Below are 20485 nucleotides of genomic sequence, written 5' to 3'. Positions count from 1 at the left end.
AATATGGATCACAACAGTTTGGTTACACAGTATAATGAAAATGATATGTAAATGAGATCAAGATGAAGTCATTTAGTTTTCTAAATTAAGGCTATGATAAAAAAAAAAAAAAAAAAAAACTTAACAGGGTCACTCATTCTTGCACTAACAACATTAAACCTTGCTAAAATGGACCAATGTGAAGACTCACTGTTGCTTAAATCACCAGTAACCTTGATTGCTGCTTGCTAGCCCATTGCTCGTACTAAAACTAATTTATCGTGATTTTATTATGAACTTCTTATGCACTCTTCTGTGTATTAATGCTTCCAAGTGATCAAAAGGTTGAGACTCATCCTGTACTGAACTGTGATATCACCAGCAAAATCAGCACGCAGATATTAGCATACCGACTGGTAAGAGTAGATTCAGAGATAATGACATCACACTGCTGACGTTTATGTCCAACTTCTGCCAAGTTTGTACCTCAAAAACTTGAACTACCAACTGATTCTTCCACTGCTCTTTCACACAAGCATTAGCTACTATACTCATTCACACCTATGCAATCATTTGGCGTGAGCGCTCCGCCGTGAAAGGTGCTTTGTTTTTCTTTGATCCAGTGTCTTTGGTAGCAGTGTTCTTAGCATTAGCATTGCCTGGTATGTTCATGTACTGCAACTACAATGTGCCTCACTCTTGTCTGTGCATTAAATGTAAATAAAATATCACAGAAGTTATAATAAAGGGAAATTTTAACATGCTAATGTGTGTAGTGTTTTCTCGGACGCTGTACTCGCGACTGACGGCAAAGTGTTTGTGCGTGTTGCACATGCATGTGTTGTTGGTGTGTTTGTGCATGTATGCATGCATGCCCGCATGTTGGCTTGTCTGCATGTGCGTGCGCTGTAGGGTGTGCTGACCTGATGACGCTGGACACCATGACCCCTCAGGAGAGGAAGAGACAGGGTTACATCCATGAGCTCATCAGGACTGAGGAGACCTATGTGAATGACCTGGAGCTGGTTCTGGAGGTGCAGACGGACACACAAACACACAGCCATATTCAGAAATCATTTCTCCATAATTTGAACCACTGGTATGGCTTTTATAGTCCCTCATTTGTCTTTCCATTTCTTGCTCAGGTCTTCCACAAGCCCATGTCTGAGTCAGGCCGTCTGACAGAAGCTGAGATGGGAGTGATCTTTGTAAACTGGAGGGAATTGATTATGTGTAACACCAAACTACTCAAGTAAGTACCACACTCTGCCTTTATGAGCCGTTCTGGTAAATGTGAATCTACTATGTGCTAAAGGGAGGAACTGCATGCCAAAAAAAATGATTGAACAGAAAATCCACAGCAAAACATCAAGATCTGACACTTCAGATTCAAATTTTACATCATCATCATCTCAGGGCGCTACGTGTGCGTAAGAAGACGGGAGGGGAGAACATGCCGGTTCAGCTGATAGGAGACCTGTTGGCTTCAGAGCTCGCCCACATGCAGCCCTACATCCGCTTCTGCTCCTGCCAGCTCAACGCCGCCGCCCTGCTGCAGAGCAAAACCCACAACCAGCCTGACTTTAAAGACTTCCTCAAGGTACAAGTTGTGGATGCAGACAGAAGGAAAGGGACAGAGCAGACATGGTTTTGTGAAATGCAATAAAATATAAATGCTTGTCTCTCCCACTGTCTGCCTCCATTTGAGCAGAAGATAGCCACTAACTACCGCTGTAAAGGAATGCCGCTGTCCAGCTTCCTCCTCAAACCCATGCAGAGGATCACACGATATCCCCTGCTCATAAAGAATGTATGTAAAATGCTCTTTATATGTCTAATTACAGCATTTTGTCTGAGAGAGTCCTGGAATCACACAGTCTCTCTCCAATCTGTCTAATTCCTCGTCCTGTCGGTCAGATCCTGGAGCACACCCCAGACGGCCATGCGGACCGCAGCCCACTGAGAGAGGCTCTGGAGCGAGCCGAGGAGCTGTGCTCTCAGGTCAATGAGGGAGTCCGGGAGAAGGAGAACTCAGACCGGCTGGAGTGGATACAGAGCCACGTCCAGTGTGAGGGACCGATTGAGGTAAATACAATCAGTTCATTTGAATGTACAGTATGTTTTTGTATTCAGACTTTTAATTGTGCACATGCATTTAAATGTCATGCTGATATGAAGAATAAAGCAGTGATTTTTTTCAGTTTCGCTCAGATTTTATGTAGCAAAGCCAGGGAGCATTTTTTCACTAAAGCACTAACTTGACAGTTTCCTTCCTTTCCTGCGTCTCCCTCCTCAGTCACGCCTTACTTTCAACTCGTCTCTCTTTCAGCACTTGGTCTTCAACTCGCTGACTAATTGCCTCGGGCCTCGCAAGCTGCTCCACAGCGGTCGGCTTTACAAAACCAAAAGCAGCAGAGAGCTGTGGGCCTTCCTCTTCAATGATTTCCTCCTCCTCACACACAGCGCCAAACCCTTCTCCTCCTCAGGAGCAGACAAGCTATTCAGCCTCAAGACCAACATACAGCTGAAGATGTACAAAACTGTAAGCAATCCGCGCTTTTCTTAGACAGGAATGTACGGAAATACCTTTGTGGTGTTCAAATACCAGGTGCATTGCTTTGAATATTTATGGAGCAGTGCATAAGTGAAGTATAAACAGTATGTCTTACCCATATGTGATTCATCATTTTCTTCTCCAGCCGCTGTTTCTAAACGAGGTTTTGGTGAAAATGCCCCCCGACCCTTCGAGTGATGAGCCACTCTTCCACGTTTCACACATCGACCGTGTCTACACACTGAAAACCGAAAACTTGAATGAGAGGTACGCCGTGCACACGAACATCTTCACACACTTCACCAATGACCTAAACGTGCCGAGTGAAAGGATTTCTGTATTCATTGTGTCGGTAGGACAACGTGGGTCCAGAAAATCAAAGCAGCATCTGAACATTTCATAGAGACAGAGAAGAAAAAGAGAGAGAAGGCTTACCAAGGTAAACAGAGTCACCTGTCCTCTGAGTGAATGTGCTCACCCGGCGTGTGTGTGTGTGTGTGTGTGTGTGTGTGTGTGTGTGTGTGTGTGTGTGTGTGTGTGTGTGTGTGTGTGTGTGTGTGTGTGTGTGTGTGTGGATGATTTACAGTGTCCTTACATAGCAATGGATATTTTAGCCGCTCTAGTTAGCCGGTTGGCTATGAGGGGGGAAAGCGAGCCCTGAAGCCATCATTTGTAATTATTTTACTTTTTAATTAACCTAGCAAGCAAATGCTGAAATCTAAATTTGTTAATGACCAACCCCTGCTCTCCCTACCCTCCCTGCAGCAAAAAGAAAAATCAATAATTCTCCTCCCCTCATAATTTTCATTCAGCCCCTTACTCGTAATAAATTATATTTTTCACCAGGCAAGTTTGGATGGGTGTGTATGCACAGCAAAGATGAATACACACCAAGCATTAACCAAATATGGTCTGAATCGTATGAGGACCTGTTTGTGTATATTGTCACACACATTCACAGCATCAGGTGTTTAATGGCTGTGCGTTTGTTCCAGCTCGGTCCCTAAAGAGCAGCGGTATCGGCCGGCTGCTGGTAACGGTCACTGAAGCACAGGAGCTCAAAGCCTGTAAACCCAACGGTAAAGCCTCGTGAAGGACAGATCCTGTCACCCCGTGTCTATCCAATTCAGTTCAGCTTTTATTGTTACAGCTGTTTAAAAAATACAAATATATGACACATGGTTTATCTCCAGGGAAGAGTAATCCGTACTGTGAGCTGACGATGGGCGCTCAGTGCTACACCTCCCGACCGATCAGCGACACCCTCAACCCAAAGTGGAACTTCAACTGCCAGTTCTTCATCAAAGACCTCTACCAGGACGTCCTGTGTATCACTGTGTTTGAGAAAGACCAGTTCTCACCAGACGGTCAGTGGACGGGAGAGAGACACACACTAATGTTTTGTGTATGCTGCTGTCTCTTTTCCCTGCGTTCACTCTTTCTTCCAAGCGCTGCCTGTCAGGCGAGGGGACGTGGTGCAGAAGGCAAAGACGTTTTGATAGCGTGTTAGCATTAATTGAGAAACAATGTTGACATTAGATATTCGTGTTTCTTTATAACTCATTTTATCAGTTTTATTAAATGACTGTTTTCTGTCACTTTAGATTTCCTGGGTCGCACTGAAGTTCCAGTGGCAACTATAAAGAAAGAGATGGAGAGCAAAGGTGCTGCAAACCGTCGCCTGCTACTGCACGAGGTCCCCACTGGAGAAGTTTGGGTCAAACTAGACCTACAGCTTTATGAGCCAACCAAATGACAGAGCCAAACACAGCCGCGGGCACACACCACTTAAGTTTATAGGAACCAAGAGAAGACATTTTGATAAGCACACATGCCTTAAAGTGCCTAGTTGTAGTGTTGAAATGAAAAGCTGAAAAATGAAAGGGAAGGGCATCTTGCCAAATATGTAGTATGGCAAACTGATCAAATGTCCTCAGAAGCCATGTATTGTGGAAAAAGGGTGTTCTTGATACCAGCAAACCAGCTAAAATGTGAGTTGCCAATGTTTTCATGCCACCGTCACCACTTGAAAATGCAATGATACAAACATGCCTTAAAATGTAACCAGTCGGATTTGCTCAATGACTGAGTTTTGCAATATTCATATTTACAAATTTGTACCCAGTACTGTCTTACTCTTGATGAAGGAATACAGCCTGTCCGACATGTCTTTGTTTATATGAAGACTTACTTCACGTACCCTGTTCACCTGGACAGCTGCACACTGCCACACATCCTGTATCCTTTGTACTGTTTGCTGTTCAAATATTGCACAGTACTGCACAGTGTAATGTCATGTTAACCCGATGGTGTAACTATGCTTTTTCATGTTCAGAATGCTATTAAATCCTGAAAATGTCATGAATAAAATGTATATGGGTCAATGTGGCACTACTTTTCCCACATATTCTTGGTTTCCACAATAACCCTTTCATCTGTAGCACCTGGGAAAACTGTGAGGTAGTTTAAGGGAAGGGAATAGAGATGATTTGTAGTAAATGTGGATTTTATTTGGATTTAGGCAAGGACTGATGTAAACTTGCTGGTTGCTGCCAACCTCTGTATCTGGAGACCCAGCAGCCACTCTGATGGCACCTTCCATCTGGTGTGGCCGTTGCCCAGATGTGGTGCGGTATGGTGTGGAGCCTGGAAGAGACACGTGTGCATGACGTTACTTCTCACATTTAACTTTGTTGTGATCCTTAAGTGATGCTGTTGCAGCTGTATAACAAAGTCACTGTGGATCCTGCAGCATTATAGAAAACATATTTTAAAAGTAACACTTTAATTCTTATTACGTTCATATTTATACCTGCCGGACTGCCTTCTTTCAGTCTCACCCTTTGCTCGAATTTTTCCATATGCAGAGACCGGATAATTAGACGAGGCCTGTAGCAGTACGTCTGCCTGAGATGCCACAAACTCACCAAGAGGAGGATTACTCTGAGGTAGCTTGTATTTACATCCTAAGACAGAAGGGAAATTGGTTAAGAATTTGAGATTTTTCTAATTTGGGTTTGCAATGATTTGGGTTGACTGAAGCAGAAGTTACAAGTGACAGTAATGGCATAATTATGCATGCAAAACAGTTTACATTTGCTAAAATGTAACAGTAGCACAAGTGGAGAAGAGTTATGAAGTCAGTAAAATAACCCAGTAATGTGCATAACACTACTTTAGATTGCAAACATTAGCCACCATAAGCTAGGCTGTAGCAGCAAAACACCAGAGTGCACTGAATTGAGCAAAGGTGTATTTTTTTAATTTAAGAGAAAATGTTAAAGCATTCATATAGAGCTTATAGTTCCTTCAGCCAAAAAAGGAAAATACCCACATACCTGCTTCACAAGAACGATCTGTTCTGTTTTCCTTCAGTCTTTCATGTAACTGAAGGTACAATGGGCCCTTCAAATCTGCTGTAGTGAGCTGGGGACAGAGCAGTGAATATACTGTCAGACACATTTGGTAAACTTCAATATGGCCAAAGCTGTTTTTTCATATTAACTGGAAAAAAAAAATTACCTTGAGGCAGTGTGGCCGTTTGATGTTGAGAAGAAAAGGGTTGTATTCTCTTAGATCGTAGGTTTCTAGAAACACCGAACCCTGAAGATTAAAGACAGTGCAGCTGTTAGACTAAATAAGACAATCACACATCTCTCGTGTGATTTTAGCTGTTTTTAAGCAAAATGCAGGAGAAACATTTGTGTGAAGTCTGATACAGAACCAAAGGCATTACAGTAAAGACAAAACTGGTTTCTAGCAGTGACATGGAGGGTAAATTTACTGTCTTCCAAAGCAAGTATAAGATAAGATAAGACTTTATTGATCTTATACTTGGCAGTAAATAAGCAGTCTGCACGTGGATCTTAGCGTCACCTTGGTGTTGCAGTGGTGGAGGTAGTGACTGTATAAACTCTGGCGCCTCTTGGCCTCCATGGGGCTACAGCTGGACACATGTTCCTCCACCCTCCTCTGCAGGGGAAACCATACACGCTCAGTCCAGCGCTTGTGCTGCAGCTCCCTCCTCCTCAGTTCTGCCACGTCCTGCTGGCTCAGAAACTTTTCCAAGTCCTCCATGAAGACATGTTTCAATCAGCATAGGAGTTACAGGCACAAAGGTCAATGTGCTGGCCTCTGATTTAAAACCTTTTTCGCAATCCATGAATGAATACCCATCATCTTACCTTCACAAGACCATTTTCTGTATCCAGTAACGGTTGGATTATTTCTTTCACCTGTTGATTTTCAGCCTCCATCTTCGCCTGAATAGCAGTACATGGAGTAAGAAAATTCTCCTCATTTTTTTTTTTTTGTGCAGGTGTGAGTTTGGTTGAGTGCAATACCTGCAGTTGTCTGAGGGAGGTGTGACAGAGCCAGCCCTGTTTGGTGCGTAGCTGTGGCTCAGAGGGCCCTGCTCCTGCACACGTACCAGTGCTCCTCACCCTCACACTCAGCTGAGGCGGGCTCTTTCTGCTCTCTGTAGCGTCCTTCGCATCAGCTGTGCACTCCTGAGACACGAGTAGGGTCAATATTCTGTTGACTTACTGCTATTTCCTGTCATTATGTCATTAATACCATGCTGTAGTTACACTTTACAGTGGATGCTTTCATTCTCATAAAACATCTGTTGCTCATTGTAAACAACACTGCAATTAATCGCAAACATACAGTAGGACCATATTTTGCAGAGCTCCATATGGACTGTAAACTCTTGGAAATCCCAGCTGGAGTTCATAGACAGACACAGTCATGTAGGTGCACAGAAGGCAACAGAGGCGAGCACAACAGGTAGTGACCGATCATGTCACGACCTGGAAACATGAGCTGCGTCTCACTGTTCCACAAACACATATGGTGGGACATGTATGTCAGTGCACTGTAGGGATTTTTTATTTTTTTTTAAAGCAACTTCAGGATCAGTACAAAGATGGCCACTTTCATCTCTGCTGTGCCTTTTGTTGTGTTTGTCTGAAGTATCTTAATGTGCAGTGGATTTGGATGCTTGGCTGGATGTCATCCGATCCGACACCAGACCTTTTTTTTTTTTTCCATTGTCCTGAATAAAGAGAGGATTACAGCGGCAACCGTATCAGTCTGCCAATAACCCGAAACCTTTCCATTCATCTTTCCCAGGACACTGAGATTCCAGCATTGTGCATTCAGATATGAGTCTGTACAGACAAAGGAAAATGAGGGGCAGCCACACATTCAGACAAGCACTGCACCCCGTTTGCATTAAAAGACCATTGATGAATTATTAGCTCACAGTTTTACTGTTGCTGTGACGGGGAAGAACTTCCACAGTAAAGGCTGTAAGGTGAAGAGACCCTCTTGTTCCTTAATAAATGTCCTTAATAACTACTCAGTGTTCTCAATGTAATATACAGCATATGGTATATTATGTGAATATCATTCAGCTATTGTTGTTTGCAGATTTTTATTCTTACCTCTGATTTCAACAGGCTGACAGGTAAAGGTGTGTTGAAGGTGATCGCACCACTGGCTATGTCTGTTTTCTTGGGACTCATCCCTAAATCATAAGAAAAAATAAAGCTTTTGTGCCATCTGTCATAACTTGCTCATAGGCGGGTGCCCTCCTCGCCCTGACAGACCTGAGTGCATGAAATGAAGAATTTAGCAGCTATGTCACCAAAACAATGTTATGTTTTCTTACCTTAGCTGATATGAGGACGTTTGGGTCAGAAGTTCATGGGGGAAAAACAATAAAAAATTAACCTAAATTAACCAAAACTCTCCTCAATTGGGGGTCAGACGTTCGTCATAAAACACAAGCTGTGACATTTTAAAAGCGTGGCGACTAGTTGGGAGTCACCTCCTCCAGGTGTCCTGAGGGTTTTCCGTTGCCATAACAACGGCGCACAAGCGAGTCAAGACTCTTCAGACGCACGTCGTCTGTTCAAGGCTGTATCTGCGGCGGAGGAATCACTGTTTACAGCAGCGGTCCCCAGCCTTTTTTTGCGCCACGGACCGGTTTCACGTAAAGCAATAATTTGCCGGAACGGCACAGAAACTAATAAAAACAAGTTAATAAAAATTCACCATTACCGTGAATGTAGTAGTTGTAATTAGTGGGAGCCCTGCACTTGTTTCTCTTCAACGAGAAGGCTTCATTGCCTCATTTGCGAGCCTGTCGCCACATATTACGCAGAGCGGACTTGTTGCTTGAGATTTACCTGAAGCGATAAACCCGTATTTTAAGTAGGACTGCTGATACTGTCTCTTAAATGCAGCTTTCCTTTTCTCGGAAGTTGTAGGCTCTTCTTCTTCTGTCTCATCATTTGGCCTTTTCCCCTTTCCGAAGAGGGTCTCCAAAGACGTTTGTCTTTTACCGGTACCAAATGGCACCGGTGATTAGGGACCGCTGCTCTAACGCACTATTTATTGCACTGACTTCCTGTAACTGTTATCATTATCATTATCAGTGTGTGTGTGTGTGTGTGTGTGTCCCGGGTCGGATCCCGTCCCGGGTTATTATTATTATTATTATTATTATTATTAGTAGTAGTAGTAGTAGTAGGAGTAGTATGTGCGTGTCCCGGGTCGGATCCGGTAAATCCCGGGTCGGATCCAAGGTCGGATCCCGGGTAAGTCCCGGGAAGGTTCCGGGACCGACCCGGAAATTTCCCGGGACATTGCCGGGTCCGACCCGGAACTTTCCCGGGACCGACCCGGAACTTTCCCGGGACTTTCCCGGGACCGACCCGGAACTTTTCCGAGACATTGCCGGGTCCGACCCGGAACTTTCCCGGGACTTTCCCGGAACCGACCCGGAAATTTCCCGGAATATTACCGGGACCGACATGGAATTTTCCTGGGACATTGCCGGGATGGACACAGGAAGTTCCGGGAAAGTTCCGGGTCTGACCCGGGTCAGTACCGGGTCGGATGCTGAAAAAACTGATTCATGCCTTCAATTCAAGCTGACTCCACAGCTGTTATTATCATCATTATTATTATTTTCATTAGTGCGTGTGTCCCGGGTCGGATCCCGGGTACTGATAAGGCTCAGGTCGTTGATATAATGATTATTAGTGTGTGTGTCCCGGGTCAGATCCTGGGTGTTGTTGCTGCTGCTGCTGCTGCTGCTGTTGTTGTTGTTTGTTTGTTTGTTTGTTTGTTTGTTTGTTGTTGTTGTTGTTGTTATTGTTATTATTATTATTAGAAGTAGTAGTAGTAGTATCATTAGTGTATGTCCCGGGTCAGATCCCGGATCTGGATCCCTTCACTCCAGAGTTATAAACAGCTAACACCTGTACAGAGGATAAAAGCCAGATAAGGCAGGAGAGGTTGTTGCTGTTCTTCCTCTCTTTAATTAAAGATCTTCTCTGTTCCTTGCAATTTTACATTGAGAAACATTATTCTTATTTGCCAGCGCAGTCTATCGCAGTGATGAACCCTCTCCTCATCTTTACTTCAGAGACACTCAGCCTCTCTGGGATGCTCCTTTTATACCCAATCATGTTACCAACTTAACTGTGAGATATTCCACCAGCTCTTACCTTTTAGCATTTCACAACTTTTCCAGCCTTTTGTTGCCACTGTCCCAATATTTTTGAAGCTTGTTGCTCCAGAGAGGTTACACGTTTGCTGGGCTGGTCACAGACTGCGTTTATCCGGCACAGCGTGTCCTCTGCTTGGCATAGAAACAATTAGTTCAGGAAAGGGCAAGAATTATTACCAAAAACATTCAAAGAGATCAGGAGTAAGGAAGAGAGTGACTCAAAATTGCAATAGCCTAAGATATAGTAGTATGCAGGAGGGAAATAATTTAAAACATGTTAAAACATGATTTCAATACTTAAACAATCTGTGAATTCCTCGATTGCACCTGTTTGGTTCTCTGCTGAAGCGAAGTGTCAGTCTGAAGAGCTTCTCTTGCCTGTTGGATCAGGTGCAGTAGGTTAAACAGTCTGTTGATCTTAATGCGCCTGTTGACACCTCAAGGCTGATTTACAGCAGTGCGTTAAATCTACGCCGTATGGACAGCGTAGCCGCGCACCACGCCGTTGGCGGCGTAAAGGCAGGGCAGGGCTTGGCCAGATGATAACCTGGGATTTTCACTGCTTTCTTTCTTTTCGTTGCCGAGTCCAGGACAGTGGGGAGACTACATGGATTGGTGGACTTCGCTGGCAGCGAGTATTGCCCTGCTGTGGATTTTCTGCTTTATAGACGGTAAGAGAAAATGGCTGATGGAGCTGACACCTGAAAGCTTTTCGGGAACTTTGTGGCACCGGTATTAAGCCGGAAACAGGTGATGTAAATTCACAGCAGAAGAAGTAAGACAGCTTATCTCTGCATAAAATGTAGAATGTTCGATGTACAGTACATACATTATCTTTGCTTACAGTTTTGTTAAGAATTGATAATCAATTTCCCAAGATCACAGGGTGAATGGCGCACAGGGACGTTCTGGACATGCATGTCACCCACTAAAACTAGTATAATTTAGTTAGTATAATTCACACAATCTTTTTATCTTCAAGAAATGTTTTCGTGATGAGACGAGACATTTCAAAATTCTTTGCCAAGTTACTGTGATGGTCCTTACGCCAAACGGTTTCAAAGAATGTTAACAAAATAGAAGCCTAAGTAGAAAGAAACAGAATCTTATGCTATAGGATTTGTGATATTGGTCACTTTGTCGGGATGGATCCTGTGCTGAGGGCCGCGCGTAATGACGCGCCAAGCCGCCCGCTGTGCGTGCTCAGGTGATGGCCACCGCCTACATGGCTGGAGAACAAACTTTAATCCAGTGTCAGACGCTGTTTGTAATGGTTGCTGACATTAGCCACAGTGTTAAATTAGACTCCAGCTGACCCCGTTACCCTCTTATCTCCAGGCAATGCCGTGCTTGAGCTGCGGCTGCTCTTCCATGCGCTGACCAAAGCTGCTTGCCACCTGTACCTGGCCCTGCTCCCGCTGCGCCGAGCCGCCACCCACTTCGCCGACTGCGCGAGATACCTGATCAACCATGCCCAGCAAACCCCCTCTCTCCACGGCTACCACCACCAAAGCCAGCCCCTGGCCAGGAAAGGCACGCTGCACTTCCTGGAGGGCATGTGTGTGGTGTGCGAGACGGTGCCCAACCTGATGGGCGCGGCGCTCAGTGTGGGCGCTGCCTTCTGCCACATGATGCAGGGAGGCTTCTATGTCCTGGCAGCCACGCTGCGCACCATCCAGATCAACCTCTTCTCCCAAATGAACGGCGAGAAGGATAGATGGGACAAAGAGCGGCACAGAGCCAAAGAGAGCGAGAAAAAGCTAAATTCTAAAGTGTTGGAATACATCTCGGTGTTCTGTCAAGACCCTGTCAGCGCTTTGCGCATCAAAGTTGACGTACCACCTGTGTATAGATAATCTGTAAAGCAATATACCTGTTATTTGGCACATAAGAGGCCTTCTAATTGCTGAGGGGGGTTACAGGTGCAGGCAGGATGACAGGAGGTTGAACTTTGACCTCTGGTTGTCACTCACTGTTGACGGAGTAGCACCAACAGAAGTGATATTTAAGTGTGAGAAATCCAACAATCTATGGTGCATTTTGTTACATTTGTTTTACATTTATTGTAAAGAAGTTAAAATAAATGTTTCAAACACAAAACTTCACATCTTTGATGGGTTATGATATTTGACACTGTAATATTATTTACATTTTTATTGCTATATTAATGTACACACAATCAAGTGTCAGAATTCAGTGTTATTCTCCAATTGCACTTATTATACCTGCAAACAAGTTGACTTTTCTATCGTTCATTCAATCAAACATGCCAACCTACTGTACATCTTTAGGATAATAATATACTAACACAATATAACTGATTAAAAATATAGTTCTAGTTCAGTATCTTAATGCACAGGCGTCACTAGTGCATCAGTCATATCTTTCATCAGATGGTTCTGATCACAGCCATCAAACAAAATCAGCAATAATGTCAACTTTGGGTCACCACATCAGGCCTTCGAAGCCTTGCCTTGTCTGCATGTCTATCAGGTCTCTAAAGGATGAGAGTAAGGACATCAAGAGGGGGGAGGTAGCAAATGTTCAAGAGTGGAACACTGCCAGGGAAAGTCTGGCCACTGGCGTCCAGGATTGAAAGTATTTTGTCTGAGTGCAGCATTAAGCTACAGCAGTTTGACTGATGGCTGCATAACAGCACAGAGGGAAGAAGAGGTGAGGTGGGAAAGGAGGAAGGGGACACGCAGGGGTAAAGAGAACCGTGGGCTGAGACTGGAGATGGATCTGTTCCAATGGAGACTAAAGTCTTGCGTCAGGTGTAGTCTGGAGCATCTGGGGAGGGATTTTCCCAGCTACAGTGAGAGAGGAAAGGGAAAAAAAAATCCCGCAGGATTTGTTGGTTGGTGTGGTAAACACAAGCAAGGGCAAAATCTCAAACACATGGTGAGGGCATTTAAGTCAACGTAAGAGTATTTTAAGGGCTGTAACGTAACTAAAGTCCTATTTGGATGGGACCAGTATTACCTGGAGTCCTCTAGTAATTTATGATAAGTGCAGAGGTTGTGTTTGATCTTAATCCCATGTGAATCTGCCATGTTCATATTTTGTTAAGTAAAAATTCCACAGCAAATTAGATACAATAATTCACCAAAGACAGAGGTCATGTGATTCATATTATTCCTGTGCAATGATTTGGGGTTGGGTTTTGTTTTGTTTTTGTTTTTTTAACATCTATTTTCTGTTGTCAGACAATGGAACAAATGTTTTAAATGAGTGATGACAGACAACAAACGGTTGCCATATTCAAATACAGCCACGAAGCATCTGTTACTTGATCTAAATGAGCTGCAAATATTTATTTATGCTTGTAACAACCCTTAACTACATATATTTAATGGCACTGCCAAAGATACGATGCTTCGCTTCTTAAAATGTTGTTATGCAGAGCCATGACATCATGGGGGGGATAATGTCAGTAAACTCAAGTAAAATACAGGTAATAATATTTCCATGCGAATAGGACTTCAGATCAAAGATTTCATCCGCAAAACCATAATAGACACAGAACTGCTTCATCCTCATCATGACTTACAGAGTATGTCTGCGATTCTTCTCACAGCCACTTTGTTCACTCTGTATTCATTCTGTTCAGATCTGTGATGAGTAAACAGACAGAGAAACCGAACAAGTGTCACTTTGGCATCAGGAATACACTCGGCTCATCAAGCACCACAGAAAATGAGCTTAAAAACAAACAGGGGCCAATCTCGTTACTCACGCCCTCGTCACAGTCTCCAGCCTCCGCAGAGCCGACAGCACGTTCTTCTGCATGTCCGATGAAAGGGCCTCGTAGGTGTGAAGCTCACCTGATACACATAGAAATAATGATGGTGAAAACTGATAAGAGCGTAACAAAGCTGCTGATGATTCTAGAGGCCAGAGGTCATTTCTACCACTGTCTGTTTTACCTGAAAGGATCAGCTTTGTGGACAAGTTTCGCACCGCCGTTAGGAACTGTTTGTCAGAGAACACATGAACTCCGTCTTCACACAGGTACCTGAACATCAACTGGACATAAAAACACACCCGGTCAAACAGAAGAACACAGACTCCCTTTTTTTTACCACTTAAAATGCAACATTGTAGCTGCAGGTAGACACAAAGTTGTGGATGGTTGTGTGGAAACCTGCAAGACTTGACAGAGTGCCATTCCTATTACTGGATTTATGCTCTTGATTTCAATATGTAAGAAATGTGAAACAAATCACTTCCAGCATCCATGGCATGGTCAGTTTATCCCCTCATGGAATCAGCCTAAAAAATAGTGAAAAGTGTTCAACTGTAAACTACCGCAAAACCCTAAAACTCTAAAAACTACTAAAACCCCCATATTCCCAGAATAAACATTAAAGAGGAGGCAAGGACCTGATAAGAGTCTATGAAGGGTTGAATAAGGCCCCGCAGGAAGGATAACACCTCTGGCCCCGCGTCTGACACTGTCACTTCCTGCGGACTGATGTGGACTGCTCCACATTTCTTGAGGAGGGAGCATGCGTCCTCAAAGTCCTGAGTCATGGAGAGACATATGAACAGGCAGATGAATGCAATATCAATAAGAAATTGATGCTGCACACACGCTTGCAAAAGCACACACATCTACCTAATGTGGGATTCTGCTCTGACTTCAGTTTGTCACAAGCAGAGCTGCGGTCCTGCTTAACACTTAGCATGTAATTACCACGATTCCGTCCACAGGTTTAACAGCACAATAATCCTCTTTATGATCTTTGTCCTGAGAATGCTTCAAAGAAAGCTGAGTCCTGAATGATGCGCTTGTTACCTGAGACGACCTTCCAGGGATGAAGATAAATTCGTTGGAGAAGATGTCCTGTAGGAAGCAGAAGAAGGTGAAGAGCTCGTCTGTGAACAGAACGGTGGATCGCAATGAAGCAAGAGGACAATGGATTCTCCTGCTACAGGTCAATGGGGTAAAAACTGTAACCAGCAGATATCACCATGAAACTTACTTAAATACTTACATTAAGACAATTATTTTTTGTATTACAACTTTCCTTAAATGTGATGCTAAAATATGCAAGTGGCACCAAGTAAACATGCTGATTTGCATGTATAAACCCCTAAATATGTATTTTATATTCACCTTTCCGCGTGGCCTTTGTGACATGCATGGCCGTTGCGAGCATGGCAGGACGCACAAAAACGTGCATGGACTGATTCCTATAGGAAGCCAGCATCAGCATGGCCGCCGCCGTCCTGGTCACACCCTCCTCTGGGCTGATTGGATGTTTCCTCGCGGGCTCTTCTTCCTGAACCAGGTAGATGCGTCCCGCTTTACGGTGAACGGTGGAGTGATGAATGGCCACAGTGGATGACATCACGTCTGAGTCAGGGACTTGTCCTACAGAAGATGATGTGCTTATTATCATTTTTCAAAGGGGAGTTTGGAGTTAAAGGGTTGCATCACGCTCAGGACAGGCTGTAATGTATTTGTATGTGTTTGTTGATGTGCCTGCATGTGTTTACCTGCACACACACACACGAGGCCTGTGAAGTGAGACAGTTCGGTGGGGTCCTCTTAGGATAAGTTACTTAAAGTGCATTAATCCACTGAACATCTCCTAAGTGAATCTGAACGTGTGTGCCAACTCACATTCATGTAATCTGTCTGATCTACCTCAGACTGGGTCGCCTTCAGTGTCCCGAGGTGAGACGCTGATGGATGCAGCTGGAGGGAAACCACTCAATTACAAGTGCATTTACTCAAGAACTGTGCTTAAGTACAAGTTTGAGTACGTGCCGCTTTATACTTCAACTCCACTACATTTACCTGCCAACTTTAGTTATTACTTTAAAAATGTACACATAAAACAAGCTTATAGATGTTTGGTGTAAATTAAATGACCAAACAATACATACAAGTGCAGCTGAAATGTTTAGTCGATCAAATAATTAGTCAATAAATGGCTATTTTGACTATTACCATTAACTATTTTGATAAGTAATTTTTCATGTAAAAACATTTCATGGTTCCAGCTTCACAAATGCGAGGATTTACTGCTTTTCCTTTACATTATTTTAAGAATTGTAATTTATTTGTAATAATTTTGAGGTTTTGTGAAGGTGTCACTTTGAGCTTTGGGTAATTGTGACAGCATTTCTCACCATTCAAACAATTTCAATGCAACAGTACATCTTCCACCAGTTCCTTTTCTGCATATCTGGCTCACTTGTTACTATAACATGCAAGTGCCACCTAGTGGACGTTCACAGGAAAACCTCATCAAAGGCCCTTTGAAAGGAGCGCACTTACTCCAATCATGCTCAAGCTTGATGCAGCGGCTTTTGCACTAAATTGAATTAAAAAAATAATACAATATTTACAGCAAAAAAATCAAATCTTTTCACCCACCAGGCCAGTTCAGGCGAGCCCCGAAGTCCAGCGCCAGCTTCCTGAGCCAGAGGGTTTTATCTGTGAGCTGATGCCACAGCAGGCCCTCCTCTGATAAGACTGAAGGAGCCTGGAGCAACAGGCAGGCCATCAGAGACCAAGGGCTGATCAGAGAGCCCTCCTCTTGGATTCGTACCATCAAATGAGCCAGCCAACTCACACAGGCCTGGGCCTCTGCTGTGGGCTTCTGAGGAAGATCTCTGTGAATAGATGTAAAGGAAGAGAAGAGGAGGGGCTGAGCAGGAAGAATGGAGGCACACAGCCTCACAGGCTATGTCACAGTCGGACAGGACGTTAGATGACTACAGGGCTGTAGCTACTATTGAGATTTTGCTGGTGGAATTTGAACTCGTGACCTCACTACTTCTGTAATCCTGGCTACGGCCATGTATGACTTTGTTACACATGTAAAATTAAATGATTTAATATCTCGCATCTACCTTGGTATGAGGTTGTACTGGCAGCGGTTTATCTTGCCCTGACACAGCTTTCGGACTGACAGGGGGCGACCAAAGTTCAGATGCATGCTTCCGTAATTCTCCTGCAGCACTTTGGTAGCCTTGAGCAGACCCTGAGGAGAAAGAGCAAAGCTCAGAGTGAAACACGAGGAAGAAATAATCAGCTTTATTCATGCCTGAACCCTTCTGACCTGCATTAAGGAGTTTGTGAGGATAGACACAAAAATACACTGCTTGCAAAGGCAATAAATGCATATTTTTCCTCAGACTTTTTGCATCTTTAACAAACAAAATGACATGTTGGTGAGGATTCAGAGAGTGATAGAGGAGTAATGTAACCTGGATGTACCGTGGTGCTTTCTTTGGGTTTGGGGACACCCAGTAACTCGTGGGCAAGCAGAGATTCCTCTAGCACTCGGTCGTAGCTGATACTGATGGGAACCAATGTGATGTCATACACCTCGCCTTTAAAGTAGGGCTCCAGCACCATGTGCATCATACCTGCAGACACATGCAGACACAGATCAAGCTTTCAAATGGCGATGCATGAATGCAACTGCTGTCCCTGCAGGTAAATTCTGGCAGCAAAGCCGACAATGCTCAAAAATAATCAAACGTCTGACAAAGAGACACTTTCCTAACCTGGAACACACATTAGCAAAGCGCTAACATGACACTTACCTAACTTGGGCATCAAAGACTTCAGTGTGCGACTCCGCAGGCCTTCCACATAAAACTCCACAGGAGCAAATCCTCTCTACAGAAAACACATCAAACAGTTGGAAGTGCTCTTTACAGATGGTCACATAGCAAACAGCTAGCCAAATATGGACTGGGGGAATTCTGGAACAAGCTGTCTTACCCTGACAATGGTTTTGACATATTCTGACAGCACCGCCCAGTACAGTTTGTCAGAGCCAATGGAACGTCGGATAAAGAAAGCTCCAGAGCGACGCAGTATCTCTCCGACCATCTTCATCCCTGCAAGAGCTTTACAGTGGAGAGCAGGGGAAATAAAAGAGACGGAGAGAGAGAAATGAGTGTCTGCAAGCAAAAGCAACAAGTCATGAAAAAGAGATGTAATAATCTAACTAGATTATCTACAACAATTGTTCTTTTTTAATTCAAGTAGATACTTGCGAATTCCTGCAGCAATAACAGGTAGTGGGATGTCGTAGATGAACAGGATGTAGGAGATGGCCAAGAAGTCCACATAACTCCTGTGATTGGGCATTAGGATCACAGGAGTCTCCTGAATGGCATGTTGGAGCTGCAAGGTGATGGAAAAATGACAGAAAGTAGTCAAGCAATCAAATTAATGGGGGCTTGTCTTCACCAGGTGACTAATAGTCCTGTATGCTTTCAGTGCTTTGACCATCCCAGATGTCAAAGACAGATATGAGAGCCATCTACTGTATATGTATATGAAATAGACCAACAATTACTTAAAAGCTATGCATCGTAATGGACAGTGGACACTGTTCTTCTCTGGCTCTGTGACAGTGGTGTATATATATCGTAATGTGCTGCTGTTCAGAACATAGTGTTGATTGGTGATGTGGTCCTGACCCTGTTGAGTCCTTCCACGTTGACAAAGATGCTGCTGAAGAGTCTCTTGAACACCTTGGTGAGCGTGTAGGCCATCAGCCTGATGAAGCCCAGCTGCAGGTTCTGAGACATTTCCTCCAGAATCCCACAAGCGTCCTCTCTCACCTCCTCCACCGATGACCCCGTCTCGATGGCGATCTGAGGAGCAATTCAGGAAAAAAAACAAAACAAACTAGTGCTCTGGCGCTACGTTGATGGAAGAAAGAATTCGAAACGTCTTTGTTTTGTCAGATCACACCGTCCCACCTCCTTGGCCACGTAGCGCAGGTACTGGGACTCCAGCACGGCTTTGTTGAGGTCAGCTGTAGAGCAGGACAGGGCTCCTTTGTAGGGGTGGGGGCTGAAGGTCCGGAGGGCGAGGCTGAGATCCCTGCTGCGCCTTCTCTCCTCCAAAATATCCACAAACTCCTCTTCATCCTTCAGGCCGGCTCTGTCTGAGTCCCTGTACTGGAGGGACAAGTCACACACACACACACACACACACACACACACACACACTGAACTTGACTTTTCAGTGAAGTAGGACTTTTGAGGACGAAAACATTGAATATTTTTGGATTGTGGGATTTCCAATGAGGAAGAAGGAGCTTTTTCCCCCCCTAAAAACACATCAGATGCAAGTTATGAGTCCAAACAGAGTCACTGTAAAACATGTCTGAAGGATATCTTTGAACACCCAGGAGTCCACGGGGAGGTCTTTATCTGGTTATGAACAGAAACAACACACTGACACCTTATCTGCAGTCATTATTGTGCTGTACTCTGACCCGCTGATGTCTTTCGGTAACGACCTATTAAGCAACATTAATATGTTTGTAAGTAGGCCAAAGTTTCTGCAGCTCGTGCGCCCGCTGAGCAGCTGTGTGTGCACAGCTTACAGCTTCATAACGATCTCAGCGTGAAGACTGACAACAGCAAACACGTCAAATGCGTTGTGCTGCTTCGGGCTCGATGTCAGCACCTGCACACACTTCATCATTTATAGTCCCTGTTTACTTTGACAGCGCACACAACAAGCTCGAACTCCGCGCATGAACGGAGCGGTAGAGCGGACTCAAAGGGCGCAACAGGTGCTGTGGATGTAAACGAAGTAATTTCGAGAGTTGCTTACCGTGTCGGTCATTCTTTCACGGGAACTTGAACAACCCCAGCAGATGGGTCTCCTCACCGACTTTCGTTTTCCGTACTTGGAAGCTGCCTTCGATGCACCCTGCGTGGAGCGCAGCACTGCCGGGCTCAGACCAATGGTGTCGCCGGGTTTTGGAAACTCCTCCTGCATACTGTGTACAGCCCTTCTGCTCTCCAGTAACCCCCCCCCCCCCCCCCCCTCAGCGTTGCGCATGATGGAGTGTGCAGCAGAGTGAAAATGCTTGCACAAAGACTTGAACCAGCGAATATCTGACACATAGCGCACACTGTAGTCCACAGAAAGTTCTGTGTGTCTGTGCAAATCTCATTTAAACTGCAGTGTATAAACACTGGCTGAATCCAGTGAATCTGAGTCACATAATAAAACAATTAAAATCTTTACCAGGATTTCGATTATTTACCCATAAATGCATCTTTCTATGCGCTGGTGCCTGTTTTTATTTTCATTAAATAAAAACTGATGAATTAATTAGCCCTTGTCCCTCAGACAGCCTGAGTCCACCACTGCATCAGTGAGCAAGTAATCAAATTAATTGCAATTGATTTAGTTAATTGCTCAAAAACTGAGCAAAAAAATTGTGAGAATCTATCTAAAAAATATCATAAAGGTGAAAACATGAGGGAAAAGTTGACTTTTTAGAGATACGTGGTTCTCACAGGACAGCGACGCTACAAACACATGATGATCTTATAGAATAAGATGCATTTCTGTAGATTAAACCACAGAAAGCAGTTATATTCATCTAAAAACATCACACATAGTAAAACACTGGCAGGCAGTATTTTAC

At 44.1% G+C, this 20485-nt stretch overlaps 4 protein-coding genes across 8 annotated transcripts in view; 2 read left to right on the top strand and 2 right to left on the bottom strand.

Annotated features, from left to right (window-relative positions):
* Positions 1–4923, top strand: part of itsn2a (intersectin 2a) — a 33368-nt gene extending 28445 nt beyond the window's left edge. For all 5 annotated transcript variants that reach the window (XM_076755694.1, XM_076755697.1, XM_076755698.1 and 2 more), the window contains 11 exons: positions 892–1013; positions 1125–1231; positions 1396–1579; positions 1691–1789; positions 1897–2064; positions 2309–2521; positions 2679–2800; positions 2890–2972; positions 3529–3612; positions 3727–3900; positions 4138–4923. In XM_076755694.1, coding sequence (XP_076611809.1) covers positions 892–1013; positions 1125–1231; positions 1396–1579; positions 1691–1789; positions 1897–2064; positions 2309–2521; positions 2679–2800; positions 2890–2972; positions 3529–3612; positions 3727–3900; positions 4138–4289 — 1508 coding nt within the window. In that variant the 3' untranslated portion in view covers positions 4290–4923. The remainder of the gene's footprint in view (positions 1–891; positions 1014–1124; positions 1232–1395; positions 1580–1690; positions 1790–1896; positions 2065–2308; positions 2522–2678; positions 2801–2889; positions 2973–3528; positions 3613–3726; positions 3901–4137) is intronic.
* Positions 4924–5040: 117 nt separating this feature from the next.
* On the bottom strand, positions 5041–8061 carry fam228a (family with sequence similarity 228 member A). Its single transcript, XM_076756927.1, has 8 exons — positions 7981–8061; positions 6877–7041; positions 6718–6795; positions 6410–6604; positions 6056–6136; positions 5872–5959; positions 5346–5499; positions 5041–5179 (listed from the first exon to the last, which is right to left on the bottom strand). The coding sequence occupies exons 1-8, from the start codon at positions 8059–8061 to the stop codon at positions 5041–5043; spliced, it is 981 nt and encodes a 326-aa protein (XP_076613042.1).
* A 2569-nt stretch (positions 8062–10630) lies between these two features.
* On the top strand, positions 10631–12027 carry LOC143336302 (uncharacterized). Its single transcript, XM_076756375.1, has 2 exons — positions 10631–10726; positions 11394–12027. The coding sequence occupies exons 1-2, from the start codon at positions 10663–10665 to the stop codon at positions 11909–11911; spliced, it is 582 nt and encodes a 193-aa protein (XP_076612490.1). The 5' UTR covers positions 10631–10662; the 3' UTR covers positions 11912–12027.
* A 73-nt stretch (positions 12028–12100) lies between these two features.
* On the bottom strand, positions 12101–19745 carry LOC143336301 (dihydroxyacetone phosphate acyltransferase-like). The gene is made up of 16 exons (XM_076756374.1): positions 19660–19745; positions 18795–18995; positions 18510–18686; positions 18081–18210; positions 17803–17930; positions 17622–17697; positions 17290–17441; positions 16923–17053; positions 16444–16682; positions 15175–15432; positions 14854–14933; positions 14439–14579; positions 13982–14081; positions 13792–13879; positions 13606–13667; positions 12101–12865 (listed from the first exon to the last, which is right to left on the bottom strand). The coding sequence occupies exons 1-16, from the start codon at positions 19669–19671 to the stop codon at positions 12813–12815; spliced, it is 2028 nt and encodes a 675-aa protein (XP_076612489.1). The 5' UTR covers positions 19672–19745; the 3' UTR covers positions 12101–12812.
* Between the last annotated feature and the right edge of the window lie 740 nt (positions 19746–20485).

Source organism: Chaetodon auriga, chromosome 18 (genome assembly GCF_051107435.1).
Source record: "Chaetodon auriga isolate fChaAug3 chromosome 18, fChaAug3.hap1, whole genome shotgun sequence".
In the NCBI taxonomy this organism is placed as follows: Eukaryota; Metazoa; Chordata; class Actinopteri; order Chaetodontiformes; family Chaetodontidae; genus Chaetodon; species Chaetodon auriga.
The sequence above is the reverse complement of the archived record's forward strand: the minus strand, read 5'-3'. Positions and strand labels throughout refer to the sequence as shown.

Bases quoted from the DNA above. Each gene is read 5' to 3' on its own strand.
- LOC143336302 (XM_076756375.1), top strand. From the start codon at position 10,663: ATGGATTGGTGGACTTCGCTGGCAGCGAGTATTGCCCTGCTGTGGATT. The intron at 10,727-11,393 runs GTAAGAGAAAAT...TCTTATCTCCAG, and splicing joins GATTTTCTGCTTTATAGACG to GCAATGCCGTGCTTGAGCTG.
- LOC143336301 (XM_076756374.1), bottom strand. The intron at 18,211-18,509 runs GTCAGGACCACA...ATCACCTTGCAG, and splicing joins ACGTGGAAGGACTCAACAGG to CTCCAACATGCCATTCAGGA. The intron at 16,683-16,922 runs GTAGATGCGAGA...ATCTATTCACAG, and splicing joins CAGTACAACCTCATACCAAG to AGATCTTCCTCAGAAGCCCA.
- fam228a (XM_076756927.1), bottom strand. From the start codon at position 8,061: ATGAGTCCCAAGAAAACAGACATAGCCAGTGGTGCGATCACCTTCAAC. The intron at 6,605-6,717 runs GTAAGATGATGG...GTCTTCATGGAG, and splicing joins CAGAAAATGGTCTTGTGAAG to GACTTGGAAAAGTTTCTGAG. The intron at 5,960-6,055 runs GTAATTTTTTTT...CTCTGTCCCCAG, and splicing joins AACGGCCACACTGCCTCAAG to CTCACTACAGCAGATTTGAA.